Source organism: Vanessa cardui, chromosome 16 (assembly GCF_905220365.1).
Source record: "Vanessa cardui chromosome 16, ilVanCard2.1, whole genome shotgun sequence".
Lineage (NCBI taxonomy): Eukaryota > Metazoa > Arthropoda > Insecta > Lepidoptera > Nymphalidae > Vanessa > Vanessa cardui.
In genome coordinates this window covers 12,066,426-12,092,527 of record NC_061138.1, presented here as the reverse complement: position 1 = coordinate 12,092,527, position 26,102 = coordinate 12,066,426, and the positions used below count along the sequence as shown (strand labels likewise).

Below are 26,102 nucleotides of genomic sequence, written 5' to 3'. Positions count from 1 at the left end.
ATTACACTTTTCGGTTAAACACAAAACACGCCCAGCGGCTGGAATTCTATTTCAAACTACATCACACAGGTCACGGCACTAAAAGAACTTAAAATGTCAAAAGAAATTTGTTGTCAGTTGAATAAATTATCGTCATACTTATTTTCAAATTTCGAACTTCGCGTGCATTCGATTTCGAGTCGCGTGCTCCCGTCGCGTAGAAATCTAAACTACATTTTTTTCGTGTTTTTATTTTTTTTCACGAACAAATTCAGGCACGTGTCGACGGTGGAACGCACCTTTTTACACTGGAACTGAGGGGTAGGAAACCCCTATTTCGATACTACGGGATCATAGAATAAAAATATCGCAGACGAAAAACTAGGTACTAACTGGAGGTCTTCAAAATAATTAAATATAATAAATCTTACAATTTTTTTGTGAAATCGTAAGGGTTCATAAAATTGTTTAATAAAATATGAAGCTGGAAAATTTATAAAAAGCTTGATATAAACTACTTATGACTTACTGAAAAATGTAATTATAGGAATAAGATTTTTATTGATGTGGGTTAAAATCGTAACTAAATCGTACACGTCTAATTTTTAGAACAAAGTAAGTGATAATTAATGTGGTACAAATAATCTTTGACCAATTTGGCCGAGTGCGAAAACGGGACAACTTATGAGGGATATAGTTAGAGGAAAGAGACGAGACATATTGACGAACGTACAACGTATTTGACCAGCCTTTCTTTCTGCTCAAATAAAACATGAGTTCTGAGAAGGCTTAGTCGACTGTACGATTGAAATAATTCAGAGATCACACCATTAAACATATGTATAGTGAGCACTTTTACCTTATATCATAGATAATAATTTTCTTATATGGTTGATTGAAAAAATACTGGTACTAGAGGTTTTAAAAATAGAACACATTCGTAACATGAAAATATTCGAAATTTGAATTTATTTAAAAAGCGACTCGTATCAATTACTATATATCAAGAAAAATTAATGTAATTGTAAATGAATTGGTATGAATATTTTATACAAGTTTTATTTTTATTTTTGCACTTGTAACACCTTAACAGTAATTAAATACCATAAGGACTTTCATAGGCAGAGAATTTGTTGTTTTCAATCACATGTTTTGACATAAGTCCTTTATCGTTTGTTCAACCAAAACATCGTCATTAAAGAGTTGAAAACAATTATTTCTAGGTATATAAAAATACGAGGGCAATTTATTCAGGTTAAATTTATATATTTTTATAATATAAATAATCGGGTAGTGGGACACTTGATCGTGAGTGTATATAATATCAACCATCCCCTTTTTTTTTGTTTCTCGCTGGCATTACGCGCTTCCACGTGATGTAAAGTGGGGGCAGGAGTGGTACTCCCCGGAGCCCTGAACGGCGAGTGCGCCCAACCACATTGGGTTTACCCACTAATAAAACCAGCGGCACCCGCTCCGTCTTTAGGCGGACGCCACGAGATCGCTTACGCATGCTACCGTGACGAATATCAACCATTCCCTATATATTCAATGCAGCCCCAACATTGGGAGTTAATACGTTATATCCCTTATGCTTGAATACCCCGGCTCACACACTTTTCAAACCAGAACATGAAAATACTGAGTATTACTGTTTGGCAGTAAATTGCGAATGGGTTTCAGACGACCGCTAAATTCGGATATTTCATCGACACCTTGATGTCCGAAAATGTACAACAGAGTTAAGGCATTTTCTGCCTCGCACTCGCATTCACGCACTCTATGGAACGGTGAAGCTTTCGTAGGCAGTTTTTTCGAAACAATATGATTGAAGTTCAAGTAAATAGCCTACTTTTGGCTCAAATTCGACGCGAAAGCCGGTGTACGTTTAGCAACGGTATTGCAGATGTCCATGGATGGTGGTAATCACGTTCCGTCAGCTAAACCTCCCGCTCGATTGTCACAAAACATAAAAAGCTATATATTTATTCAGTACTATATTGTATGGATAATAATAAATAGTGAAATTAAAAATGACGTTTTACAATAATGCATCTTTCCAAATTTTTTTTAGAATCATTCAATTGATTTTTAATGACAGCTCAATTTTTAAAATAAGAAATAGTTTTTTATCCCAGTATTATATGATTTATACCATATAAAATATTATTAATTATATTTGTACAAATCCATCAATTACTTACAAAAATAATTATATATATGTATATATAATAATAAAGTCAATTTAATTGTTTCTGTTACATTAATAATATGTAATAACAATATGATATAATTAATGATATAGAAGCAAATGACATTACACCGTATTGGAGGCCAGGATTACTCGGTAACACAAATAATATATAGAAGAAAACAGAACTTATTACTTAGAAGATGCTTTTAGTAGAATCGACCTTCCAAGCTTATATTTTTTAGCAAACCAGTCAGACATTACCGTATATAACATATAATAGTATGTTGCGAACGGTAAAATACGATATGGTATAATAAATGAAAAATAAAAAAAAATACCTTTACATTGTCGTTATATATAACGGACAAGCTTGTCCAGCTTGTTTTTTAAAAAAACATGACAAATTGCTGACGTCACAAATGTCAAGATTTCGATTTTTATCCATCGTAAGAGGGATTGCAAATGCAAAAGTCAGAGTAAGCCAGCTGATATTAACATCGATAGTTGATCTTATATGACTAATAACTGAACTGATCGTCAGCTGCTCAAGTAGCGGTGCGTCCGGGTAATGGAGGCTGCGAAAGAGGAAAGAAGGTTGGCGGACGAGCATATGGGCCACCTGATTGTAAGTGGTCACCATCACCCATAGACAATGACGCTGTAAGAAATATTAACTATTCCTTACATCGTCAATGTGCCACCAACCTTGGGAACTATGCTATGTCCCTTGTGCCTGTAGTTACACTACCTCACTCACCCTTCAAACCGGAACACAACAATACTGAGTACTGTTATTTGGCGGTAGAATAACTGATGAGTGGGTGGTACCTACCCAGTCGGGCTTGCACAAAACCCTACCACCAAGTAAAGTGGCTGAAACTTTTCCCATAATAGTTGATGTCATACTGAGCAAAAGAAATATTGTCAGCTGCATCGTGGAGGAGGGATTATGCGTCAGCTGGTTGCATGCAATATTGCCGGTATGGAATTTTTGTCAGCGACACATTTCTTCAGCTTTCTAGTAGCCTAATTTTGATCATTTACACATGACGGTGAAGAAAGTCGAGGTCAAGAAATTGAAAACTATTTCCTGCAGGACAGTTCGGCCGGTGATTCGTCAGAGAACGATAACGATAGCCACACCATCGACAACGAATATCTTTAGCGATCTTTTTATTTCTATATTTCAATTATGTTTATGTTACCTTTACTTTACCTTGGGTTCATTTCATTTTGCACTCGATTTTTATTTCATATCGTGCATTTTGTTACAAATAAAATGAAACAAAATTATATCGAGAAAGCTCCTGTCCATTGCTAGAATAGTCTTTACCTTTACTGCGTCAGCTAACGGTCTTTGCACCGCGATACACGCAGCTTATTGTTATTTTCTTACTTTTAATTATTTAAATAATCACGTAGTTCAATTTCTACTACTATGCCTTTATTTTTTTTATTACAAGTTCATGCGACCAGCTGACGCATAAACCATCCCCCTTCTATGATGCAGCTAATGATTTTTTTTCAGCTCAGTATAATGTCGACCATTCATGGAAAAAGTTTGAGCTGCCGTACTATTACTTAATTATTTATTTATTTTTTACCACTTCCACAACCAGCTGACGCTCGGTTCAGTTATAAGTAATTCAAGATAAATAGAAAAAGAAGGCAAACAGTGGGCTTAAAATCACCGTCAAAAATGCAATGCCCGGACTATCGGAGAGTATGAAAAGAGGAGAGAGAGTATGAAATTAAACTCTGGAAATATTCATTTCTTATTTATTCTAAGTTGAGGAGGTCTGATGGCTGATGGCTCGAACAAGCCTCCTGATACCGGCGGGCGCTCGGCCTTTTATAACAAAAATGGGTGGGTAGACTATTCACTCAATATAACACCTTTTCATGGACGCTAAAATATTTCTGAATAATTTAACATCTCAGAAACCACTAAAAATTATTAATTGAATAATCAAACAGTTTTAAATTATTTAAACAATCATTTTTGGACACGTGTTGTACTTAAATTCATGGTTTCGCGCCGACATGGCCATTCTGACAAGCGGTGCGTGTTTTAGGATTTGGATATCAGGTATAAGGCATAAACAATAGTATATTTGTGTTCTTCCTTGGACTTCCAGCATAATCTGTAACAAATACGATTCAGTATTCAGTTACTTTCGCATTTATATAACTAGTTTTTATTATAGATTTTCATGGTAAACGATCAAACATGGAGTTGGAGTCCATTAATCTAATACAGATAAATTAAACATTATTTTTATATATAAACATGGGTCGAATTGAAGCTTAGATTTTTATTTTTCAGCCAAATGTGAAATATGAAGCAAGATTGTGAGTTCAAATCCTAGTCAAATAACACTAGGTTTTCACTTTCATTTATTTAGGTACAAGTATCCGATTGATTTATAAAAACGTTGTTAAACGATTTCGAGCTTAAACGATAAAACGATAATGTTTTATTTTTGTAAACGTTTTTATTTTGTATTAGTGATATTTATCATTCCTTATTAAATGTTGAATTATCTCAAGGAGGCTTTGTCTAGCTGTTTGACAGTCACAAAATGTTTTATTAATGAGAAATTTTAAATTGTAAACATTAACCGTTAAACTACGATATTGTTAATGGTCTATTAGTGATAGAAATTGTTGCATTTACGATTTTCTCTGTAAACCTCGCGGACGTCGTGGAAATGACCGTACGATTCTTCAGTGAGTTATTTTCATTATAATTACTTAAACGATTACAATAACCAATCACTGTGTAAATTTTATTCAGTCAATAATTTTAAATAAACTTTATTAAATACTTAAAAATAAAACGTTTATTCACAAAAATAAAACATACCTTGTTCATTTAATTCATAATCAAAATATGTGTTATTCAAGTTGACTTCTACAAGCATATATAAATAGTCATTATAGGTATATATATTAAATCATTATTAAATCTATATTAAAAGTAGAGATTCGGAATTTAGATCCGACCGAGAAGAACCGAAAAAAAAAGCGCCCTCACGCATCGCAGACGGCGCGTCACGCATGCGCCTGTCATGAGCATGTGACGCGAGATATAAGATTTTCCTCTACCAAATTTTGCCTTACGCGCATATAGAAGCTTACACTTCAAAAATGCGGTAACGATACTTTGCCAACGTCTACCAAAATTTCGACAAGCACCATCACAAGTAGATTGAGTTATTTATAAAGTAATTCGACCTAAAGAAACATCAAAATCGATTCACATTAATAAGACCAGATTAACCTACTTATTTGTAAAATTAAATATTGTTCTATTTATTTCAGAACATCTAAATTTTATCCTCAGTCTAATCCATATAGTTAAAACAGACTTCGATCCTCGCAATAAATTTGCAAATTTCACATTTAAAGATTATCTAGAAAAATTTAAACCGAGTATTATTTGGAGAGAAATCGAAGACAACAACAAATTGAAAGGCATAAACAGAACTCTAAAAGATGAATTCGAAAATGTGTACAAACGTATCGACGAATCTGACACGCTTTTAAATTTGAAAGTTAAAAATGGTGATCCAAAAATAATATTGAGAAAAGACGGTAGGCGATGGAAGCCCCCCGGGGATATTGTACCAAATAAATACGATCGTTTCAGCCTAAGACGCAGGATACTGGAATTAATGAAACAGACTATATACCAAGCGAGAAATAAAATGGTCATAATGCAAGTGTTAAGAGAGAAATACAGTTCGATATCGGTATACAAAATGGGTTTTTTGATTAGTAAAACGGATACCGCGTGCAAAACCTTTGCGAGATTTGCATATAAGGCTTTTAGGGCTTGTACTTTGACTAGACAAGGCGCTATTACCACTTATCCTTTGATTGATCAATTGGAAGCAATCGAAAGGCTGCTAGATCTGTGGTTTGATGTAGAACTACTAGTTGATTTGATTAACATTAATAACGAAAACTGCAAGCGAATGCTGAATCAAGTTATGACCAACAGAAAACATGCTTGGAAATTTGTCGACTAATAATTTACATAATATTATACATTAAATAAATATAATCTTCAATTCACATTGTATTATTAATTTAATGCCTAAATTTATACCACATAATCGTTATCTATGTAATAAATAGGCAATCACATAATTTATGACGATCGTATTCATAAACTTGAAAATGTTGATAACAATTATTTTAATTAAATAGTAAAGACGAGATGATAACTTTATTTCTTTTAATATTTTCACATAAATATTGTAAGTTTTATATTACATTAAACATTGTCATGTGTCTTTTTATCATGATTTTATACTAAAAAAGAGTGATTTCAGGCCTATGTGAAGACAAGAAAAATAATTTAATTGAAATATATGATAATATTTATGATAATAATCGACTTTTTTACGGTGATTTGACTAACATAAAAGAAATGTTTCTACCACCTCTGGATGAATTAAGTGATGACGAAAGCGAAGAAGAAGATACAACCACAACAGAGAAACCTGTTGATTTACATTTTGATTTTTTAAAAGCAACAAATCAGCGAGATGATATAACAGAATTCAATGAAATAACAAAACTTCTCAAAAACGTAACGAGAAGGTACAACGGCAAAAACTATGGTTGGATTGATCCGGACACTGAGAGAGTTTATTATTTTTTACTTTTATGGTATTACAAAGAGGACACAGAGGAAATGAAAAAAGAAAAACTTAATAATCTTAACATACAATTCTTGATACATACGAGATACCAGGTAAAAAAAGTATTATTAGAAAAGCAAGGATTTAGAACAGACAAAAGATACAGGCTGGGTTATCTTTATAATAGATTGAGGAGGATAAAATACGAGCAGCAGAAGATAGTAAGTTACGTAAGCAAACAGGTAAAATCGTATTATCGAAATTTAAAATCACAAATAAAACTTTATGAGAAAATGGTCCGTTATGATGTAGACATAACGGATACTATTAGGCTCATTAAACAGATTGACAACGAGAAAGTTGAAACTGTAGGTATACAGTCATCAAATGAAGACACAGAAAAACAAGAATGGCAGTTAAAGGGAGTGCCGACAGAAGAGACAAAAATAAAAATTTCCTGATATTTAAATTTAAATCGTCAACAACAATTGGGTTTACACAAATAATGACACGCCGAGCAACAATTATATGGTTTTCACTATACAATTATATTACAAGATCATGACAAAATGTATTGAAATTACAACTTAAATAAAATACAATTATATTATTTGTGGATAGTATGTGTTTTTGCACAAATTTCAATTTAAATTATTTTTAACATTACTTTCATTTTTGAAGTGTAAACTTCTATAGCCGCGTTAGGCAAATTTTGGTAGAGGAAAAACTTATAGATTCGCGTCACCGACATGCTCAAGACAGGCGCATGCGCGACGGGCCGTCTGCTATGCGCGTTACGCGCTTTTTGGATGGGTGAAAATTCGTGTGTTCGCATATATATACATGTTAATAACAGTATTTTTGTAGCTATGGATACATGAGACGTACTATGAAACATTAGGTATTTCATATTTTTGTTTGATTATTATTTAAATAGTTTAATTGTAGAATTACTGCGAATACACAATAAATATTCTCATTTTTAAAAATAAATAACAGAAAATTATTTTAAGTCTTTGTATTTAGTTTGACGATTTCATACCTTTTATTTTCTAATATTTAAAATTATGAAAGGCATCACGAAAGTAGTACTTCGCAGTGGCTGGGGCGATTTCTTACTACCATGATTAAACAGATTTCTAGTTGTACTTTTGCCGTGGACTTTGAAATTAAAAAGTTACTTCATGAAACAATAATTTGAAGTTAATGTTCTAAAGCTTCAAATATGTTTATTAGAAAAATTAATGTGGGAATAGAGATAAGAAGAGAACAAATAATTTGACAAATTTACAAACAGATCAGCCATCAAAAACAGTTGTCAAGGATGTTCATGAACGTCAGAATTTCGTCCACATTCTCGTCCACAAGAAATGTTCCATATATACCACTAAATCATACATCTAGCGCTATTAGCTTAAAGTAAATAATTTGGTTTTGAATGCTCAAAAAACAAAATGAGTAGTTTTTACCCTACCCGATGTAAGAAAGCAAGATTATAATATATCTTTAAGCGGTGTCCGGCTTGATGTAGACGATACGACGGTGTTCATGGAAATGGAATTGGATTCCAGACTTCAGTGGAGTCCCCATTTGTCATCCCAAGCAGGAAGACTCAGCTCCGCAGCATACGCGGTAAGAAAAGTTAGACAATTAACTGATATTGATACCGCTCGTTTATGTCGAATGACATATTACTTTGGGCTAACGCTGCAGATATTGATTCTGTCTTTATTTTACAAAAAAGAGCAATCCGGTCTAGTAGGAGGAATACTCACTGTTGCGTGATTGCGTCGCAATATATTTACAAAAATGTTATGTATATTCACAGTAACATTGATCACTTTGATAAAATCAGTGATAATAATTATATATGCACTAGGAGTAAGGATAAGCTTATAACGCCAAGTTTCCGACTCCGCAAAGTCAATAAATGTTTCTTGGGCAAGGTATCCGTTTCTATAATAAAATTTCGCAGACATTTTTAACTTTGCCGTTTCGTAAATTCAAATAGTTTATAAAAAATACATTGGTAAAAAAGGCGTATTACTCGATACAAGATTTTGTAAATGATAAAAAAGCATGGAATTAATACCTGTTGACTTCCACGCAGGATATATTAATTTAAATAATTGTATTAACTAACAAGACTTTGTATTTTTAAATGTTGAAAAAGAGTAACTACTGAGTTTCTTGCCGGTTCTTCTCGGTAGAATCTACTCTACGAACCGGTGGTAGCTTCACTTAATTGTTAATTGCCGATTCAAAAGTGCTCGTAAAAGCCCACTTGAATAAAGTTTATTTTGATTTTGATTTCTTTGAATGCGAAATAAATTTTATATTCCAGAATCATATTATACATATCATAATACCAACACTCAATACAATATTATTTCACAATTAAATTGTATTCCACAATTATATGAAAATGCTTAAAATATATATATATATCCTTCAACGTGTTTCTCACAATAATATTCAAAACATTTGTTCTCAACATAACTTATCTGTGCAAACATACTCTTTTTTCCAACAAAATTCCAGTGCTCATCGATTATTATAATTTAATAATCGATTATTCTTGAAAATTAGAAGTTTTACATTTGGCCATGTTTGAGATATTTGTGATAGACTGTGTTAACGATATGACTCGCAGATCGAACGAATTGAGCATATTATTAATTGCATTATGAGAATGGACAATATGTTTTAATTGTTGTCGTTTATATTTCGCCTGGAAAATCTCATAAGACAGATAATATTTTCTATAATAATGTTACAATAAGTTCGTTTAAAATCAGAGTCAAGCAACACTTTCTTTCCACTTTTTAATTTTACAAGTTTAATTTATTTTATATGTATGTATTATATATAATATATACATAGATACAATATATATATATATATATATATATATATATATATATATATATATATATATATTTCTATGTACGTTGAATGTATATATATATATGTAGGCATGAATTAATGTATTTATTTGTATTTAGTGTGTAATATATTAATTTATCGTTAAGTCTACTTGAATTTTACAATATAAAACTAATTGATATTGTACCTACACCATAAATATGTATTACAAATAATCTCCACTAGATTCAGGGTTTCTGGAAGGTCTCTTGTTAGAAATAAGTTATCCCTTTGTACACATTTTTCATTTATATAATTGTCTGTATACTCTGTTGGTACATAAATAACTAAATACAAAAATGTTTACTTGATAGTTTGATGATTTATACATGAAAAGGTCATGAAATATTCGAAAAAAGATTTGGCTAAAAGTATCATGTTTCGATGATTTTAAGTGGAGACTTCAATGTCAACTCTGCAGATTATATAAATCCGCCATTAATTGAATTTCTAAAAGATACACTTAAATTGATGATGTCCAAGGACCGAAATGTCAGTACTACAATATATCAAACGACGATTGATGCGGTTTTTACCCGATGCTTGGATAAATTTCATTCAAACATTTTCATTTCTTATTTTAGTTACCATATGCGAGTTGTATTTTTTTTAGAACAAAATGACAAAATGAAATCATAAATTAAGAATGTTGTACGGGCGGACGTATGGCTCATTAGCCATCTCTTCTAATCAACCCAATGAGAGAGAGATTTTTTAAAGCATCGGCGTAGGCGTTGTCATCATAAACTTACAAATATTTACACACTAATACTTATAATTATAAATATATAAATATGTACACATAATACACATTTAACATTACTTGGTGGTACAGTTATTCTACCGCCAAACAACAGTACTCAGTATTGTTATGTTCGGGTTTGAAGCACAAGGGACATAATATCCTGGTTCCCAAGGTTAGTGGCGCATTGACGATTTAAGGAATAGTTAATATTTCTTACAGCGTCATTGTCTATGGGTAATGGTGACCACATACCATCAGGTGGCCCATATGCTCGTCCGACAACCTATACCATAAAAAAGATAATAAAATGTTATAAAAAGGAATTTATTAAAGTCGTCTAAATTATTATTTAGGTAATAGTTTCTAACGGCTTCTTAAAAAGCTGAAATTGATGGAGCTTTTTTTATATTTACCGGAATGGCATTCTGTAACTTTGTGGCCTGTACAGTAAACGAATTGTTCAGGAATTTTGTTTTGTGTACAGACATTTTGAGTGTTAGGTACTGCTTAGATCCTAATAAAGAAGAATTCAATTTTTTTCTTTAAATACGTAGGAAAAGTTAAATAGCGCACAGTACAGAAGGGAAACAATATGCAAGTTCCGGCAAAGACGAATAGGAAGCCACTTGAGTCTTGAACGATATTCGGAGACATGGTCATATTTTCGCAGGCAAAATAAATAAATAAAAATGAGACAACATCACATACCTTACTTCTGATCCCAATGTAATTAGCTGAAGCACTTGTGTTATGGAAATCAGAAGTAATGACGGTACCACAAACACCCAGACCCAAGACAACATAGAAAACTAATGGTAATCTACAACGACTCGGCCGAGAATCGAACCCGGGACCTCAGAGTGGCGTACCCATGAAAACCGGTGTACACACCACTCGACCACGGAGGTCGTCAAATATGAATCGAATGGCAATATTTTGAAGTCGTTCAAGTTTTTTCAGCCGGTCCTCGGTCGATCAGGATAGCTTGTATCTGCGTAATCTAGAATTGATAAAAGGAGAGAGTTTGCTAGCATAATTTTGGTAGGAATTGAAAGTACAGATTGGAGTCGCGGTAATAAGCTCAACGCAGCGAATATTTTTCTACTGACCTCTTTTATTTGTACTGACCATGATAACGTTTGGTCTAAATACACATCGAGATCTGTAACGTTGGAATAGTAGGATATTGTAGTGTACCTCTGAATTCAACGTGCGGAATAAATCTACCTTCAAAATCATGCCTGGACTACCAGTTATGATTGCCTGCGATTTACTTACATTCCATCTAAGAATATATAAAATATTTCAATTAATTTAGTATGAGAAACTATTCATAGCTATCGTATATATGTACCAGCTTGAAAACGATAGAGTCTGAATATTTTTTGGAGATTCCACGAAAATTAAAGTGGAATCAGACTAAGCAACATTGCAATGGATTGCTTGGTGCTTGCCTGGACTTGAACCCGAAATCATCGGTTAAGATGCACGCGCTCTAACCACTTAATATTATGTTAATATATATTATACTGAGAAGCAACAGTTAATTTCTTTAAATTTATATTTGAATAATTCTTTAGCTTTTAGGTCATAAATTGCGCGTATAGCCCTTTTCTGTAGCATAAATACAGTATAAAAAGCGGCAGCGTAACCCTAAAGCATAACGCCATAAGGTATGGTAACTTCACAATATACTGTGAAAGTAACTGAAATGTAGCTGAATCAACATCGGTAAAATATATATATATATTTTTACCAAAAATGCCGCAAAACTCAGCCAACTCGCCAACCTGTTCATATTGGGAACCCAATACAACTTGACATCAACCAAGAACAAGAAATTCAGCTGAATTAAATAGATCCGTCGATTCCCCTTTGATAAGTAATCAGGTTTAACAATTACACATTTGTAGCTATAGCATTGTGTACATCGTCATACGTTACCTGCTTTCTATTAATTTTAAAGAAAACAATAGCAATAGCAAACAATTCTATATAATATTTGTTTCCAACAACAAAGGTTGAGATATGTAAACTTATGAGGAATAAAAAAGGTTCAATCGGTGGTAGGGCTTTGTGCAAGCCTTTTTTTTTTTTTTTTTTTTCTCGCTGGAAAAACGCGTTACGCGCTTCCCCCACGTGATGGAAAGTGGGGGGTGTGTGGGACTCCCCGGAGCCCTGGACGCCGAGTGCGCCCAAGTACGCCGGGTTTACCCACTAAAAAACCAGCGGTACCCTCTCCGTCTTTCGATGGACGCCACGGGATCGCTTACGCATGCTACCGTGACGCCCTGACGGTCGGCCCACCTATGCGGGCCTCTAACACCTAGGGGTGATTCCCGGGGTACTGGGACCCCCCTAGTCCCTGCGGCGCCTATTGAGGCGGTGGGAGAAGGTGCGCGTAGCGCCTTTTCCTCCTCCCCGGTCGTCTTCTGCGAAGCGAGTCAGCGGCGGCACTCTCTTCCCGCTCCCGCTCCGCGGCTTCCTTCTGCGACATGACACTTTCGCAGAAGGAGCGCATCTCTGACCAGCACATCTCGCTACCGAGCATGGCGTTGATGATGCTCGGCAGCGAAAGGTCTCCGCCCATAGTCGCCGCAAGGGTGTGCCTCTGGGGCCCACACGCAGCACACTCGTACAGGGTGTGGTACGCCGAATCCACTGGCGCACCACACTCGTGGCAGCAGGGTGACTCCTCCCGCCGCGCTATCCCGTGCAGGTACTTAGCGACGCATCCGTGTCCAGTAAGTACCTGCGTCATTCTGTACGACAGTGTGCCGTACTTCCTCTCGACCCAGCGACTCAAGTGGGGACGGATCGCCTCCACTGTCGCTAGGCCCGCCGTGGGTGACCCCAGATCTTCCTGCCATCGGACGATCAGGGCTTGCTGGGCTAGAGCCCTGATCCGCCCGATCTTCGCCGACCCTGGACGTTCGCCGCGGTCCCTCGCCTCGACCCGGAACCGGTACACCTCCGCGAGCACCTCCGCCTGGAGCTCCCAGGGTGGATCGCCCGCGAGAAGTGTCGCCGTAGTCCACGACACCGTACGGTACCGCTATGACCCTCTGCGGCTTGCGCAGCAGGGCCCGATTTTTAGTGGTGAGGGCATCTATCCAGATCGGGGCACCGTAAAGCGCCATCGACCTCACTACGCCGGAATAGAGACGCCGGCATAGTGACCCCGGCCCCCCCCACATTCGGAAGGAGGCGACCAAGAGCGGCGGCGGCGTTGATGAGCCTCGGGCCGAGTTGGATAAAATGCTGCCCGAAGCTCCATCGACCGTCCAGGATCAGGCCCAGATACTTCATCTGGGCCTGCACCTTGATCACCGTCCCGTGGACGGTGATACTCGCACCTCGTGGGGGTCCTTTCCGTGGACCGTGGAAGAGGGGGGCCTCCGTTTTGGATATGGAGACCCTCAAGCCCAGCATTTCCATGCGGTCCACGGTGAGAGCCGTTCCGACTTCGGCGAGGCGAGCCGCCTCCCGGAAGTCCCGCCCAATCGCCGTGACGAGGGTGTCGTCAGCGTAACACAACACCCCCATCCCGGGAAGGACGGGAGCCCGCAGGAGCGAGTCGAAACCGACATTCCACAGAATTGGGCCGAGAACCGACCCCTGTGGAACGCCGCAGCTCACTCGATGCCGGATGAGCCTCCCATCGACCCCCGCCCAGAGGATCTCCCTGTCCTGGAGGTACGCCTCCAACAGCCTCCTGAGATAGGACGGCACCTCATGGTATCGAAGTGCCTCCCGTATAGTCTCAAAGGGGAGACTGTTGAAGGCGTTAGCCACGTCGAGCGAAACCGCCAAGACGACTTGCCCCTGGGCCACCGCTTCCGTGGTCCGAGTCTTCAGGGCGTCCAGGGCGTCGACCGTCGACCGGCCTGCCCTGAACCCGTACTGAGCCTGCGAGAGACCCGGACCGACCTCCTCGAGGTGCTGAACGAGACGGGCTGCGAGGATCTTCTCGAAGAGTTTTCCAGTCTCGTTCAGCAGCACGATTGGCCTGTATGCCGAAGGGGAATCCAACGGCCGACCTTCCTTCGGCAACAGGACCAACTTCCCTTCTTTCCAAGGCTTCGGAAACTGTCCACTGGCTTTGTGCAAGCCTATCTGAATAGGTACCACCCACTCATCAGTTATTCTACCGCCTAACAACAGTACTCAGTATTGTTGTGTTGAGCCAATGTAACTACAAGCACAAGGGGCATAAGATCTTAGTTCCCAAGGTTGGTGGCGCAGAAATATTAATTATTTCTAACGGCGTCATTGTCTATGGGTGATGGTGACCACTTATCATCAGGTGACCCAACAACTACTACTATAAGTAACATTGCACCTCTGTGGAGCAAGAGCCGTAACTTATTTCATAAATGTACCGTAAGATAACGATTACAGATTCGAATATAAGCAAACATTACCTACATAATATGTCGCTATATTTTTCACGAGGTCTGGCACAAATAGCCGTCTGGGATTTGAAGTTTCTAGAAACATCACGACGATAGGAGCTAGTAAAAGATTTGTATATCTTATAGATATAGTTGGAATAAACAAGCAACATCTGCGTCAAGTCACACAACTTCCCTTAAAAAAAAGGCGAGAGTTTTGCTTCTGACACATTTTGGATCACCATTATGATTATTACGGTGTAGTGTGATTATTGATGGTTATTTGTGTTGTAGATTAAATGTTTTTCTTTTGTGGTAGGTTGATTGTTACTTTAAATTAAAGGTAATTGTACCTACTTCCTACTTCTGGTTCTAAAAATATATATTAATTACGAGAAATGATTATTATTGTTTCTTGTCAGAGTTTAAACTTATAATCTTCGGTTAAGACCGATTTGTTATTTCTTCGACTATTGGATTAAAAATAAAAACCTGATTTTCCCTTAATTTAAATCAGTTCTTATTATGCAGTTTGATATAGCTGAAAAGAAAAAAATATTAAAACAGCATGAAATTAAATTAGCATTATTTAAAATCTATTAACATAAAAACAGAGTATTACAAAACTGGCAATGAAGCATGCTTTATTGCTTTTAAGTAAGTTTATTTTACGTTTCTAATTGTTTATTTCAGAAGGTACACTAGTGTATGGGCGTAGTGGCCCGCGGCTTCGCTCACAGACAGACAGACAGAGCTTTCCCATTTATAATTGTTATTTGTAGTTATTTAAAAAAAATTGGACAATATCACATACATTACTCTGATCCAAATGTAAGTACCTAAGGCACTTGTGTTATGGAAAATCTGAAGTAAAACGGTACCGCAAACAAAGACCCCAGGCAACATAGAAAACTAATGAAGTTTTTCTACATCGACTCGGCCGGGAATCGAACCCGCGGAATGTACACATGAAAACCGGTATACACACTACTCGACCACGGAGGTCGTCTATGATATTATATTGTGATCACGAGTTAACTTGTATATAAACTACATAAATTTAAGATTGTCGATCTTGAACTCTGAAAAACATCGAATGTGTATAACGTTTATATTCTCGTATTGTTCGATGGCAAATTAATATTTTTCTAAGGAAACAAACGTAAATTACACAACAATTATTCATAAAAATATATAATACTAGTTACCCACCCCTGCGTCGCACGGGTGCAATACTGACAATAAATATACTACAGAATTTGTACAGAATTGGAATTCCTAGTAATAAATATAGCTTATGTTACTCAGGATAAAAGTAGAAATGTATCTTTCAAATAGTGTAAGAGTATTTGAAATCGGCACAGTAGTTTTTGAGTTTATTCATTACAAACATACATACAAACAAAAATAGCTTTTTTTTCTTTTTATAATAGTAGTGTAGAAAAATAACAGATACAATTAAATAGAAAGCCATAGCTATACACTGATTGTTATAAATATGGGATGCTTTTTCAAATTACAAAAACAATCTGTGTACGTTGAGCTATTCTGCCTCGTCGATTGAGACTCCAGAAGCTAATAGCCATTTGATATATGGCTTTTTTTTTCTTTTTTTTATGGTATAGTTTGGCGGACTAGCATATGGGCCACCATGACGCTGTAAGATATATTACCTTACATCGTCAATGTGCCACCAACATTGGGAACTAAGATGTTATGTCCCTTGTGCCTGTAGTTACACTGGCTCACTCACCCTTCAAACCGGAACACAACAATATTGAGTACTGTTATTTGGCGGTAGAATAACTGATGAGTGGGTGGTACCTACCCAGACGGGCTTGCACAAAGTACTGGTAAGGCTGCTGATTATACCAGCTAACAAGACATATTACTATGTTAAAACCAGTCGAAATTTTTAATTCTTATATATTGAAATAAAACTAGCTATAACGGATTTGAATCGCGTATATTAATTATTTTTAACATCCCGACGTTTCGAGCACTTTACAGCGTTCGTGGTCACGGGTAGACTAAGGTGACATTTGTCTATTTGAAGAACAAAGGAAATAATAGGTTGGGGAAAAAGTTTCTTCGTATTTTATATGAAAATTCAGAAAGTTTTTTTTTTATAGTTTATTTACATTTGACTAAAGTATGTAGGTGCCATTTTGTTCCATAACTTTTTGCCATCTTGTTGGTAGTGACATGATCCCATTGCTGTAAAAATTTTGGGGCTTCTGATCGAAAAACTGCGACAAGTGGTTTTGGCAGTCCTCTCGTGATGTTAACCTGACACTGCCTCAGGAATTCTGCAGAGACCGAAACAGATGAAAATCTGAAGGTGCAAGGTCAGGACTATACGGCGGATGGATTAATACCTCCCAGCCAAACTCTCGTAATTTTTGTTGAGTGGCTAAAGATGTGTGAGGTCTAGCGTTGTCATGGTGAATAACCACACCCCTTCTGTTGATCAATTCTGGCCGCTTTCTCTCAATTTCTTGCTTCAATCTCATCAATTGTTCGCAATACAGTTCTGAATCGATGGTCCTGCCGGGCGGTAACAGCTCATAGTGAATGATGCCCTTCCAATCCCACCATACACACAGCATTACCTTGTTGCGAGTTAATCCGGGTTTTGCCACAGTCTGTGAAGCTTGACCGGCCTTTGACCACGATCTTTTTCGCACGTTCTTGTCGTATGTGATCCACTTTTCATCACCAGTTATCAGCTTCTTCAAAAATGGTTCGGTTTCATTACGTCGTAATAAAGAATCACAAATGAGTACACGGTTCATTAGGTTTCTTTGAGTGAGTTCATGAGGCACCCATATATCGAGCTTTTTTATGTACCCAGCTTTATTCAAATGAGTCAAAACCGTTTTGTGGTCAATTGCCAGTTCTTCAGCTACATCGTAATTACTAATATGCCGATCTTGCTCCACTTTTGCAAAAATGACATCAATTTTGTCCGTAACAGGGCGACCAGAGCGAAATGCATCTTTGATATCAAAATTTCCGGCTTGAAAACGTTTAAACCAAACTTGCGCTACTCTCACAGATACTACATTAGGTTCATAAACATCACAAATTTTTTTCGCGGCTTGAGTTGCATTTTTACCTTTTTTATAGTAAAATTTTAAAATGTATCGAATTTCTTCTTTAGATTCACTCATTTTAACAACAACAAAAACAAATGAAAATCACACAAATTCCTAATTTGAATTTGGAAGTGCCTTCTTTAAAATTAAAACTTTTTAATGATACCAAAACCAGCCAGATACAAATGGTATAGCCAAAGAGATTTTATTACAAGTTCATACATACTATATGCGAAAAGACTTTTTCCCCAACCTAATATTATCAATAACTACCGCCAACGATTTCTCAATTGGTATCTTGAGTAACGTTCCGGTTGCACGCAGAAGGCACTAACTGTATCTTTAGGTGATGCAGTCTGTTGGATTTGGAATTTTAAATTTTTAATAAGTGGATCCCAGGTCTTAGAAAGTCTCCAACCATCTTCTCTATTGAAGTTCGGATGTTTTTGAATTTCAATAGCCTCGCGTATCATTCTAGGAATGAATCTGTGTTCTCTAGCGAGGATCTGTGGTTTATCAAATCGAATAAAATCGTTAGGTTTATCAAGATACCAATTGAGAAATCGTTGGCGGTAGTTGTTAATAATATTTCCTTTGTTCTTCAAATAGACAAATGTCACCTTAGTCTACCCGTGACCACGAACGCTGTAAAGTGCTCGAAACGTCGGGATGTTAAAAATAATTAATATACGCGATTCAAATCCGTTATAGCTAGTTTTATTTCAATGTGTAATCGCGAAAATTTAAGACAATTCTTATATATTTTAGGTGTCATCGCTGTTTCTAGTTGTGATCAGTATGTTCCAAAGATCGACGACTTTTTCAAAACGCTCACTGAAGATCGACAAATAAGCAGGAGACTAGCGAATCCGCCTGATGTTATTACAAAAAATTTAACCATCGATGTTGAGAAGGTAAACGTGACCGTCCTGATGGCAAAACTAAAGTCCTTAACGAAGAACGTTGAGAACAACACCGCAGAAGACTACAACGCTAGACGATTGGCTTACGTCGGTAGACTTTATCAATGGAATAACGCTTCGATTGTTCTCGTAAAAAATAAACTGTTCGATTTGATGTTACAACTAATATATATGGCGAGACACAAAATAAAACAATTGGAAAACGAACCTTACTATAACCCATCGGATACGTCATACCGAATAGCGTTTTTGTATCGGCGGTTAAGACGTCTTCGGAAGAAGCTGCTAGATATTTATACAACTATGGTTAGAAACAGGTTTGTAATTTTAAATTAACATGGTTATTTTTATTACTAAAGTTATTAATTTCGGGACATTTACCATGTTTTATATTTTTATTCGGTGGAGTTCGATATTTCGACATTATCTACGAATGTCTTGTTCACGAGATAATGTCGAAATCCCAAAATCTAATCGAGTTTCACCGAATTTAATAACTTTAGGTTTGTAATTCTTTTGCAATTTCTTACAATCTTTCGAAACTACATAGAAGGTTGGGTGACTCAGTGATATGTCATATTAGACTTCAGTTGACTTTGTTTATGTAAGATGTGACCTTTCTAACAAAAACATTCGAACACTGGCCAGTTTATTTTAAGTAAGAATAAGTGTAATTTCGTACTCCAATGCTTACACCTTTTTTTTGATAAACAAGGATGAAATGTGTTTACACGTGCCACCAGGTCAGTTCAGGGACGGGTATAAGGCACTCAACCGGGGCCATGAAGGCCCCGTGCCAAGACCTAATACCCTGTCCTACCCACTAAAGCTATCCTCGAGTTTCCGCCATGCCGCCGAGTGGTAAGGCAACGGGTTCGCCCAGGGCATGCAACCGCGACCCCACAAGCATGGAAAGCGCTACTGGTTCGCGCCTTCCTCCTCATCCGCCATATGTGAATGTGACGAACTCCCCTGAGTATCCGCCGCAGGGCGTCAACTAAGCTGACGTCCTACGGCGGATAAGATGGCTGGCTCTGCAGCTGACCGCCGGTACAAAACACCTGGGAGGCTCGAGTAGTGAGATCTCCCACTCCCTTATTACCAACGGGGCCGTTCACATACTCCTCCCTAATCAATGCTTACATCTAACCTAACCTTCGAAACTAAAATTGTATGTCCCTTGTTCCAGTAGTTGCATTGGCTTACTGACCCTTCAAACCAGAACACGAAAATTATCCACCCAGACGGGGTACTTTCACAATACCCACCAAGTAAACGCACACATATAGAGATATCTTTTTTTTTTCTCGCTGGAAAAACGCATTACGCGCTTCCCCCACGTGATGGAAAGTGGGGGGGGCGTGTGGTACTCCCCGGAGCCCTGGATGCCGAGTGCGCCCAAGTACGCCGGGTTTACCCACTAAAAAACCAGCGGTACCCTCTCCGTCTTTCGATGGACGCCATGGGATCGCTTACGCATGCTACCGTGACGCCCTGACGGTCGGCCCACCTATGCGGGCCTCTAACACCTAGGGGTGATTCCCGGGGTACTGGGGCCCCCCTAGTCCCTGCGGCGCCTATTGAGGCGGTGGGAGAAGATGCGCGTAGCGCCTTTTCCCCCTCCCCGGTCGTCTTCTGCGGAGCGAGTCAGCGGCGGCACTCTCTTCCCGCTCCCGCTCCGCGGCTTCCTTCTGCGACATGACAATTTCGCAGAAGGAGCGCATCTCTGACCAGTACATCTCGCTACGGAACATGGACACATATAGAGATATCTAAAACATCTAAGTGCATTGTTGTTCATTGAATAATAAACTATGATCTGCAACTTTGAAATTTCATTAATGTTTTTTTTTTTTTTAATTCAATGAGTATGCTGAGCATTGCTGGTCAGTAATTAGATTCCTACCTTATCGATCGGTCCGGTCCTGCTCATTATACCTAATGGCCGAGTAGTAAGCTACTGATTGATTCTTGTTATTTTTTATTCTTTTACTTTAAAATGATGAGGAATTGAAACTATTTATGAATTGAGTTTAGAGACAAAAGTTATGCGGATATTTTTCCAGGACATTTTCAGTAGCGGTACTGGTGATGTTTTGTTCACAGTCCTGGCCTTGGAATTAAAATGAAGCCCTTGATCTTACGCTCGATTTCCCTCCTGATATTTGAACACAATAGTATCTATACATAGCTGTGCCCGCGTAATCAATATATTATTGTAGCCTAAGTTACTCCTTATTATATCAGTTATCTTCCAGTGAAAGTCCCGTCAAAATCGGTCTTGCCGTTCCAGAAATTAGCCGTAACAAACAGACAGACAAATTTGTAAAAAAATGTTATTTTTGTATCTGTACCGTGTATATATATGCATTATAACAAAGGACTATTCTAATATTACAAACAGACACTCCAATTTTATTATATGTAAAGATATATGAGAAAAATAAATACCATGAGCGATACAACCGAACATTAAACCCGTTACTAAACGTTCTGCAGTATTCATGTGATTCGTTCCAGGTTGAGGAGAGGGTAGTTCTTGTAAGAGTAAGTTATTAAAAAAATACTACGTGTTGTTTCAAAAAAAAATGTAAAATGTAAAAAATAATGTAAAAATGTAAATGTTAAGTTTTAAATTTAATACCACAAATTAGATTATTGATAAATGAAAGTGTATTGTATTGTAATTGCAAAAATGAGTAGTAGAATAAATGGCTTTTTTATTTATTTTACGTGTTGTTTCAGACACAATAAAGCTAATGTATTCGATAGAGTAAATCCGTTCCTTATACTTCATCACAAAGCAGCGAAACTTCACGTCGATTTCCTCTACCTCTGGTGGCTGCTGGTCAAATTACACGAGAAATACGACTTCCGACATGGAATACCCAATACAACACCGATTGATTGATTCTGATGATACGAATATATTTTTATGTTACTGTTTCTGTTTTTTTTTTACATTTTACAATATCATATCACAGTTAATCATTACATAGTATAAATGAAAGTCGCTATGTCTGTCCCTTATATGCTTAGATTTTTAAAATTACACGGGTTTGATGCGGTTTTTTGAATAGATAGAGTGATTCGTGAGGAAGGTAGGAGGAGGAGAGGAGGTACCTGAACAACATATTAAAAAGGTGATAATTTTAGGAATTTCTAATGTGTCGCAAATAAATAACACTTTTTTTATGGCGTAGGTTGGCATATGGGCCACCTGATGGTAAGTGATCACTATCACCCATAGACAATGAAGCTGTAGGAAATATTAACTATGCCTTAGATCGTCAATGCGCCATCAACCTTGGGAACTAAGATGCTTTGTCCTTTGTGCCTGTAGTTACACTGGCTCACTCAACACAACAATACTGAGTACTGGTATTTGGCGGTAGAATGACTAATGAGTGGGTGCTACCTACCCAAACGGGTTTGCACAAAGCCCTACCACCATGAAAATAAGTATTTGTTTACTTATTTACTTGGTGGTAGGTTTATGTAGTACATTTAGTATAAGCTTTACCCAAAACGAAGCCGGAGCGAGTCGCTAGTTTAGCTTTAATGTAAATGTAATGAGTAATGATTTACAAGTAAAATTATAGAAATTTAAATCGTGAGTTAAAGTTTACATTTGTGTAATAGTGTTGTATTAGTGGTGAACAAATAAGTAATAGAGATGGCCCAATGGTTAGAACGAGTGCATCTTAACCGATGATTGGGGGTTCAAACCCAGGCAAGCACCACTATATATATATATGCTTAATTTGTGTTTATAATTCATCTCGCGCTCGGCGAAGAAGTGAAGGAAAACATCGTGAGGAAACCTGCATGTGTTTAATTTCATCGAAATTCTGTCACATGTGCAATCCACCAACCCGCATTGGAACAGATCCAAAACCCTCTCTTTAATGTAAGAGGAGGCCTTATCCCAGCAGTGGGAAATTTACAGACAGTTACTTTACTTCAAATAAGTAATTACGTTGTTAATAATGGTAATTGTTATTTTAAGGCAATTTATAAAAAAATTTTTAATTTATAATATCTGTAATTCAAAATCATTAACCAAGACAACAAATGAAGTAAAAATTCTAACGCGCGTACATAAATACCACGTGCCATGTTTCGTTTAATTATTTTACGAATTAATCTGAAATTCATAAGTAAGTTTATTTGTTTTTAACGATCCATCTATCAAAACTAATCATATAAATTGCAAATTTATAAACTCCTGAATGAACAATGTGCTTATCCAAATGGATCTTTATTTTATGTAAGTTAAATGGTTAATTTATTTACTAGTTCGGGTTTGACCAATGTTACAAAGTTGTTTGCAAGCATAAGATTATTTATGTTACACACTTGTTAAGTAAAGAAGGATTAAAAAAATGTACATGCCTCGCATGCGAAAACTAATGAAGTATATTTTCATTTTTATTTGGAACTACAAGGGACATAACGCCACTAAGCTTGGGTTATAAGGTTGGCGTTGGGTTGGTGATATAAGGAATGGTTATTATTCTCACAGCGCCAATGCGTATTGGTCCATCAGATACCCCAAAATGCCAATCCAATTACCAACAACAGAAAGTAAAATTGCTGTAACGTGAACTTTTGATTTGATTTGGTTAATTATTAACAAATAAACCAAGTTTTCGCAATGGTTATAGTTATGAATTAACAGACCACTTTAAAGATTTTAAATAAGTGATAATAAATGACTTTACATGATATATTTCTTTATTGGAATAAATTAAAAAAGCTTGCAAAATTTATTTTTTGGCCTGCTTTTCAATGTTCTTAGCTGTATTTTAATATTTGGTGGTAGGCCTTTGTGAAAACCTGTCTGGGTAGGTAGCGCCCACTCATCAGATATCCTACCGCCAAACAACAGTACTCATTATTGTTGTGTTCCGGTTTGAACAAGGATGAGTAAGCCAGTGGCACAAGACATAACATCTTAGTTCCCAAGGTTGGTGGCGCATTGGCAACGTAAGGCGACTTAGTGCCTAAATTGATTTGTAGACTGGTTACCTAAGACCCAGGGAGTAACCTGACCTGGTGGGTCAGGTTCGACTCCCTATCACCTACCCGAAGAGCTTGATGGAGTCTACGCATGAGCGAAAAGTTTAATAATAACGCAACACAAACAACGAAAACCATGTTATAGGGGCCAATACGGGGCAAACGAGCAGAAGGCTCGCCTGATGGAAAGTGATTACCACCGCCCATGGACATCTGCAACACCAGGGGGCTGGCAGGTGCGTTGCCGACCTTTAAGGAAGGAGTACGGTCTTTTCTTGAAGGTTCCCAAGTGGTATCGGTTCTGAAAAATCGCCGGCGGAAGCTGGTTCCAAGGTTTACAAGGCAGTTTAAATTTATGAAATCGTAAAATCTGAATCTCTGTCAAAAGCGTCCAGTCCTACTCCGGCTCCGTTGGCAACAGCCTAATATTAAAGAGCCTATAATCTTCGTCGAGAGTTGGAACTACTAGACTAGCGCGCTTAAACAAAAACACAGCAAAACACTTCAGAGTAATTACTTTTATCTTTTTCTGTTGAAAGAGTTACACTTTAGTCTTGTTTCCCAACACAGTTATTATGTATATATTATTAAAACTATAAGTTTAGTAAGTAAGACTTATTTTTTTATTTGTAATCAGGTTTTGGATACACCATATCTAAGACACTATCAGGAAAAAATTCTAAAATTACGGGCGTTAAAGTTGCTAATCCTGCTAACACTACACATATTGACGAGGAAGTTGTCCTAGATTATTTCTTTGGAAACCAATCAGATCCCAACGAAGACTCACAAAACAATTTGGACATCAGCATGATGGGCATTGATACTGCTAAAAAGTTATTTTTAAAAGCACAGAAGAGAATCTCCATTAATGGAACGGGAACAGTTAAAAATATTGGAAGGGGCAGGAAACCTTCGGACGAGGCCTATCGAGACATTCCTTTCTTCATAACCAAAGCCTTAGATCTTATGAAGCAGTCCATATATGCAACAAGATACCGTCTTCAGGAGACGAGAAGGTTGAGAAAAAAATATACAAACGATCCTTGTTATAGTGCAGCGATTTTGTACGGTTCTTTGATGCAACTGAGAATAAAATTGGACAATGCATACATGACCCTGAAGAGGTTACATTACACGGTTAAGTTTATATGGTACCTAAACCTATATGAGCGAATCCTGGCGCTAAACATGGACGTGATTTACATCGTAGAACACATGTTTAAACTAAAGGCTATCTTATTGTCTACAATGCATGGGCGTTAAATAATTTATTTCTCATCGCATTTATTGAAAACCATATACATGATATTCATTTCATTTAATATATAGTACAATAGAACGAAAAAATAATAATAATAAAATAACGAGAGGACCCCCGTGGTCGTATAGTGTGTACATTTTTTTTCATTGGTACGCCACACCGAGGTTCTGGGTTCGATTGCCAGCCGAGTCGAAGGAGCAAAAGTTGGTTAGTTTTCTATGTGGTCTTGGGTGATTTTCCATAACACAGTTGCTTTAGCTACTTACGTTAGGATCAGAATAAATTAATGTATGTGATGTTGTCAAATATTTATTTATTATTAATAACACATAAAGTAGTCCAGTTTCCAAAAAGATGTGGAAATTAACGATTGATAAATGATTTAGAACCTTTTTCAATAATCCGTCTAAGTTTACAGATATATCGCTATCTCCGATTAATCAGTAAGCATTTATCTATCGTTAATTTGCTCAATCTTTATCTGTCGTTAAGCAATTACAGCATTTTTTTCCTCTCACCTATTTAAACTCCTTCGAACATTTTGTTTTAGTAATTACAAAAAATGGTTTACTTTTATTTATTTTTATTATATTATTATATATAATATAAATAAATAAAACAGCATTTTTTTCCTGCAATTCCTTCAGCCTGTAGTTACGTTGACTTACGCGCTTATAGAAACTGAAATATAAGATTATTCAGTATGGTCTAGGCGGTAGCATATAAATAGATAAGTGTGTGTTAGCCAGGCGGACTCGAATAAAGCCCTACCACCATTTCACCATCATGTAAAATATCCCTAAATACTGGATCGATCGGACACTTGGACAGTACTACACATAACAGTAAAGTACAGTGTAAGAGGTGGAAAATATTCCCTCTCTTTACATAATATCTCTTGCAAAT

At 36.9% G+C, this 26,102-nt stretch overlaps 3 protein-coding genes across 3 annotated transcripts; all 3 read left to right on the top strand.

Moving 5' to 3' along the window:
• Nucleotides 1-4,859: 4,859 nt before the first annotated feature.
• Nucleotides 4,860-6,207, top strand: LOC124536497. Its single transcript, XM_047113053.1, has 2 exons — nt 4,860-4,903; nt 5,498-6,207. The coding sequence occupies exons 1-2, from the start codon at nt 4,885-4,887 to the stop codon at nt 6,205-6,207; spliced, it is 729 nt and encodes a 242-aa protein (XP_046969009.1). The 5' UTR covers nt 4,860-4,884.
• Nucleotides 6,208-6,611: 404 nt separating this feature from the next.
• On the top strand, nt 6,612-21,856 carry LOC124536398. Its single transcript, XM_047112930.1, has 3 exons — nt 6,612-6,804; nt 18,756-19,227; nt 21,656-21,856. The coding sequence occupies exons 1-3, from the start codon at nt 6,612-6,614 to the stop codon at nt 21,819-21,821; spliced, it is 831 nt and encodes a 276-aa protein (XP_046968886.1). The 3' UTR covers nt 21,822-21,856.
• Nucleotides 21,857-23,050: 1,194 nt separating this feature from the next.
• On the top strand, nt 23,051-25,306 carry LOC124536015. The gene is made up of 2 exons (XM_047112388.1): nt 23,051-23,180; nt 24,570-25,306. Exons 1-2 carry the CDS (start codon nt 23,150-23,152, stop codon nt 25,196-25,198), a joined length of 660 nt encoding a protein of 219 aa, XP_046968344.1. The 5' UTR covers nt 23,051-23,149; the 3' UTR covers nt 25,199-25,306.
• The last annotated feature ends 796 nt before the right edge of the window (nt 25,307-26,102 follow it).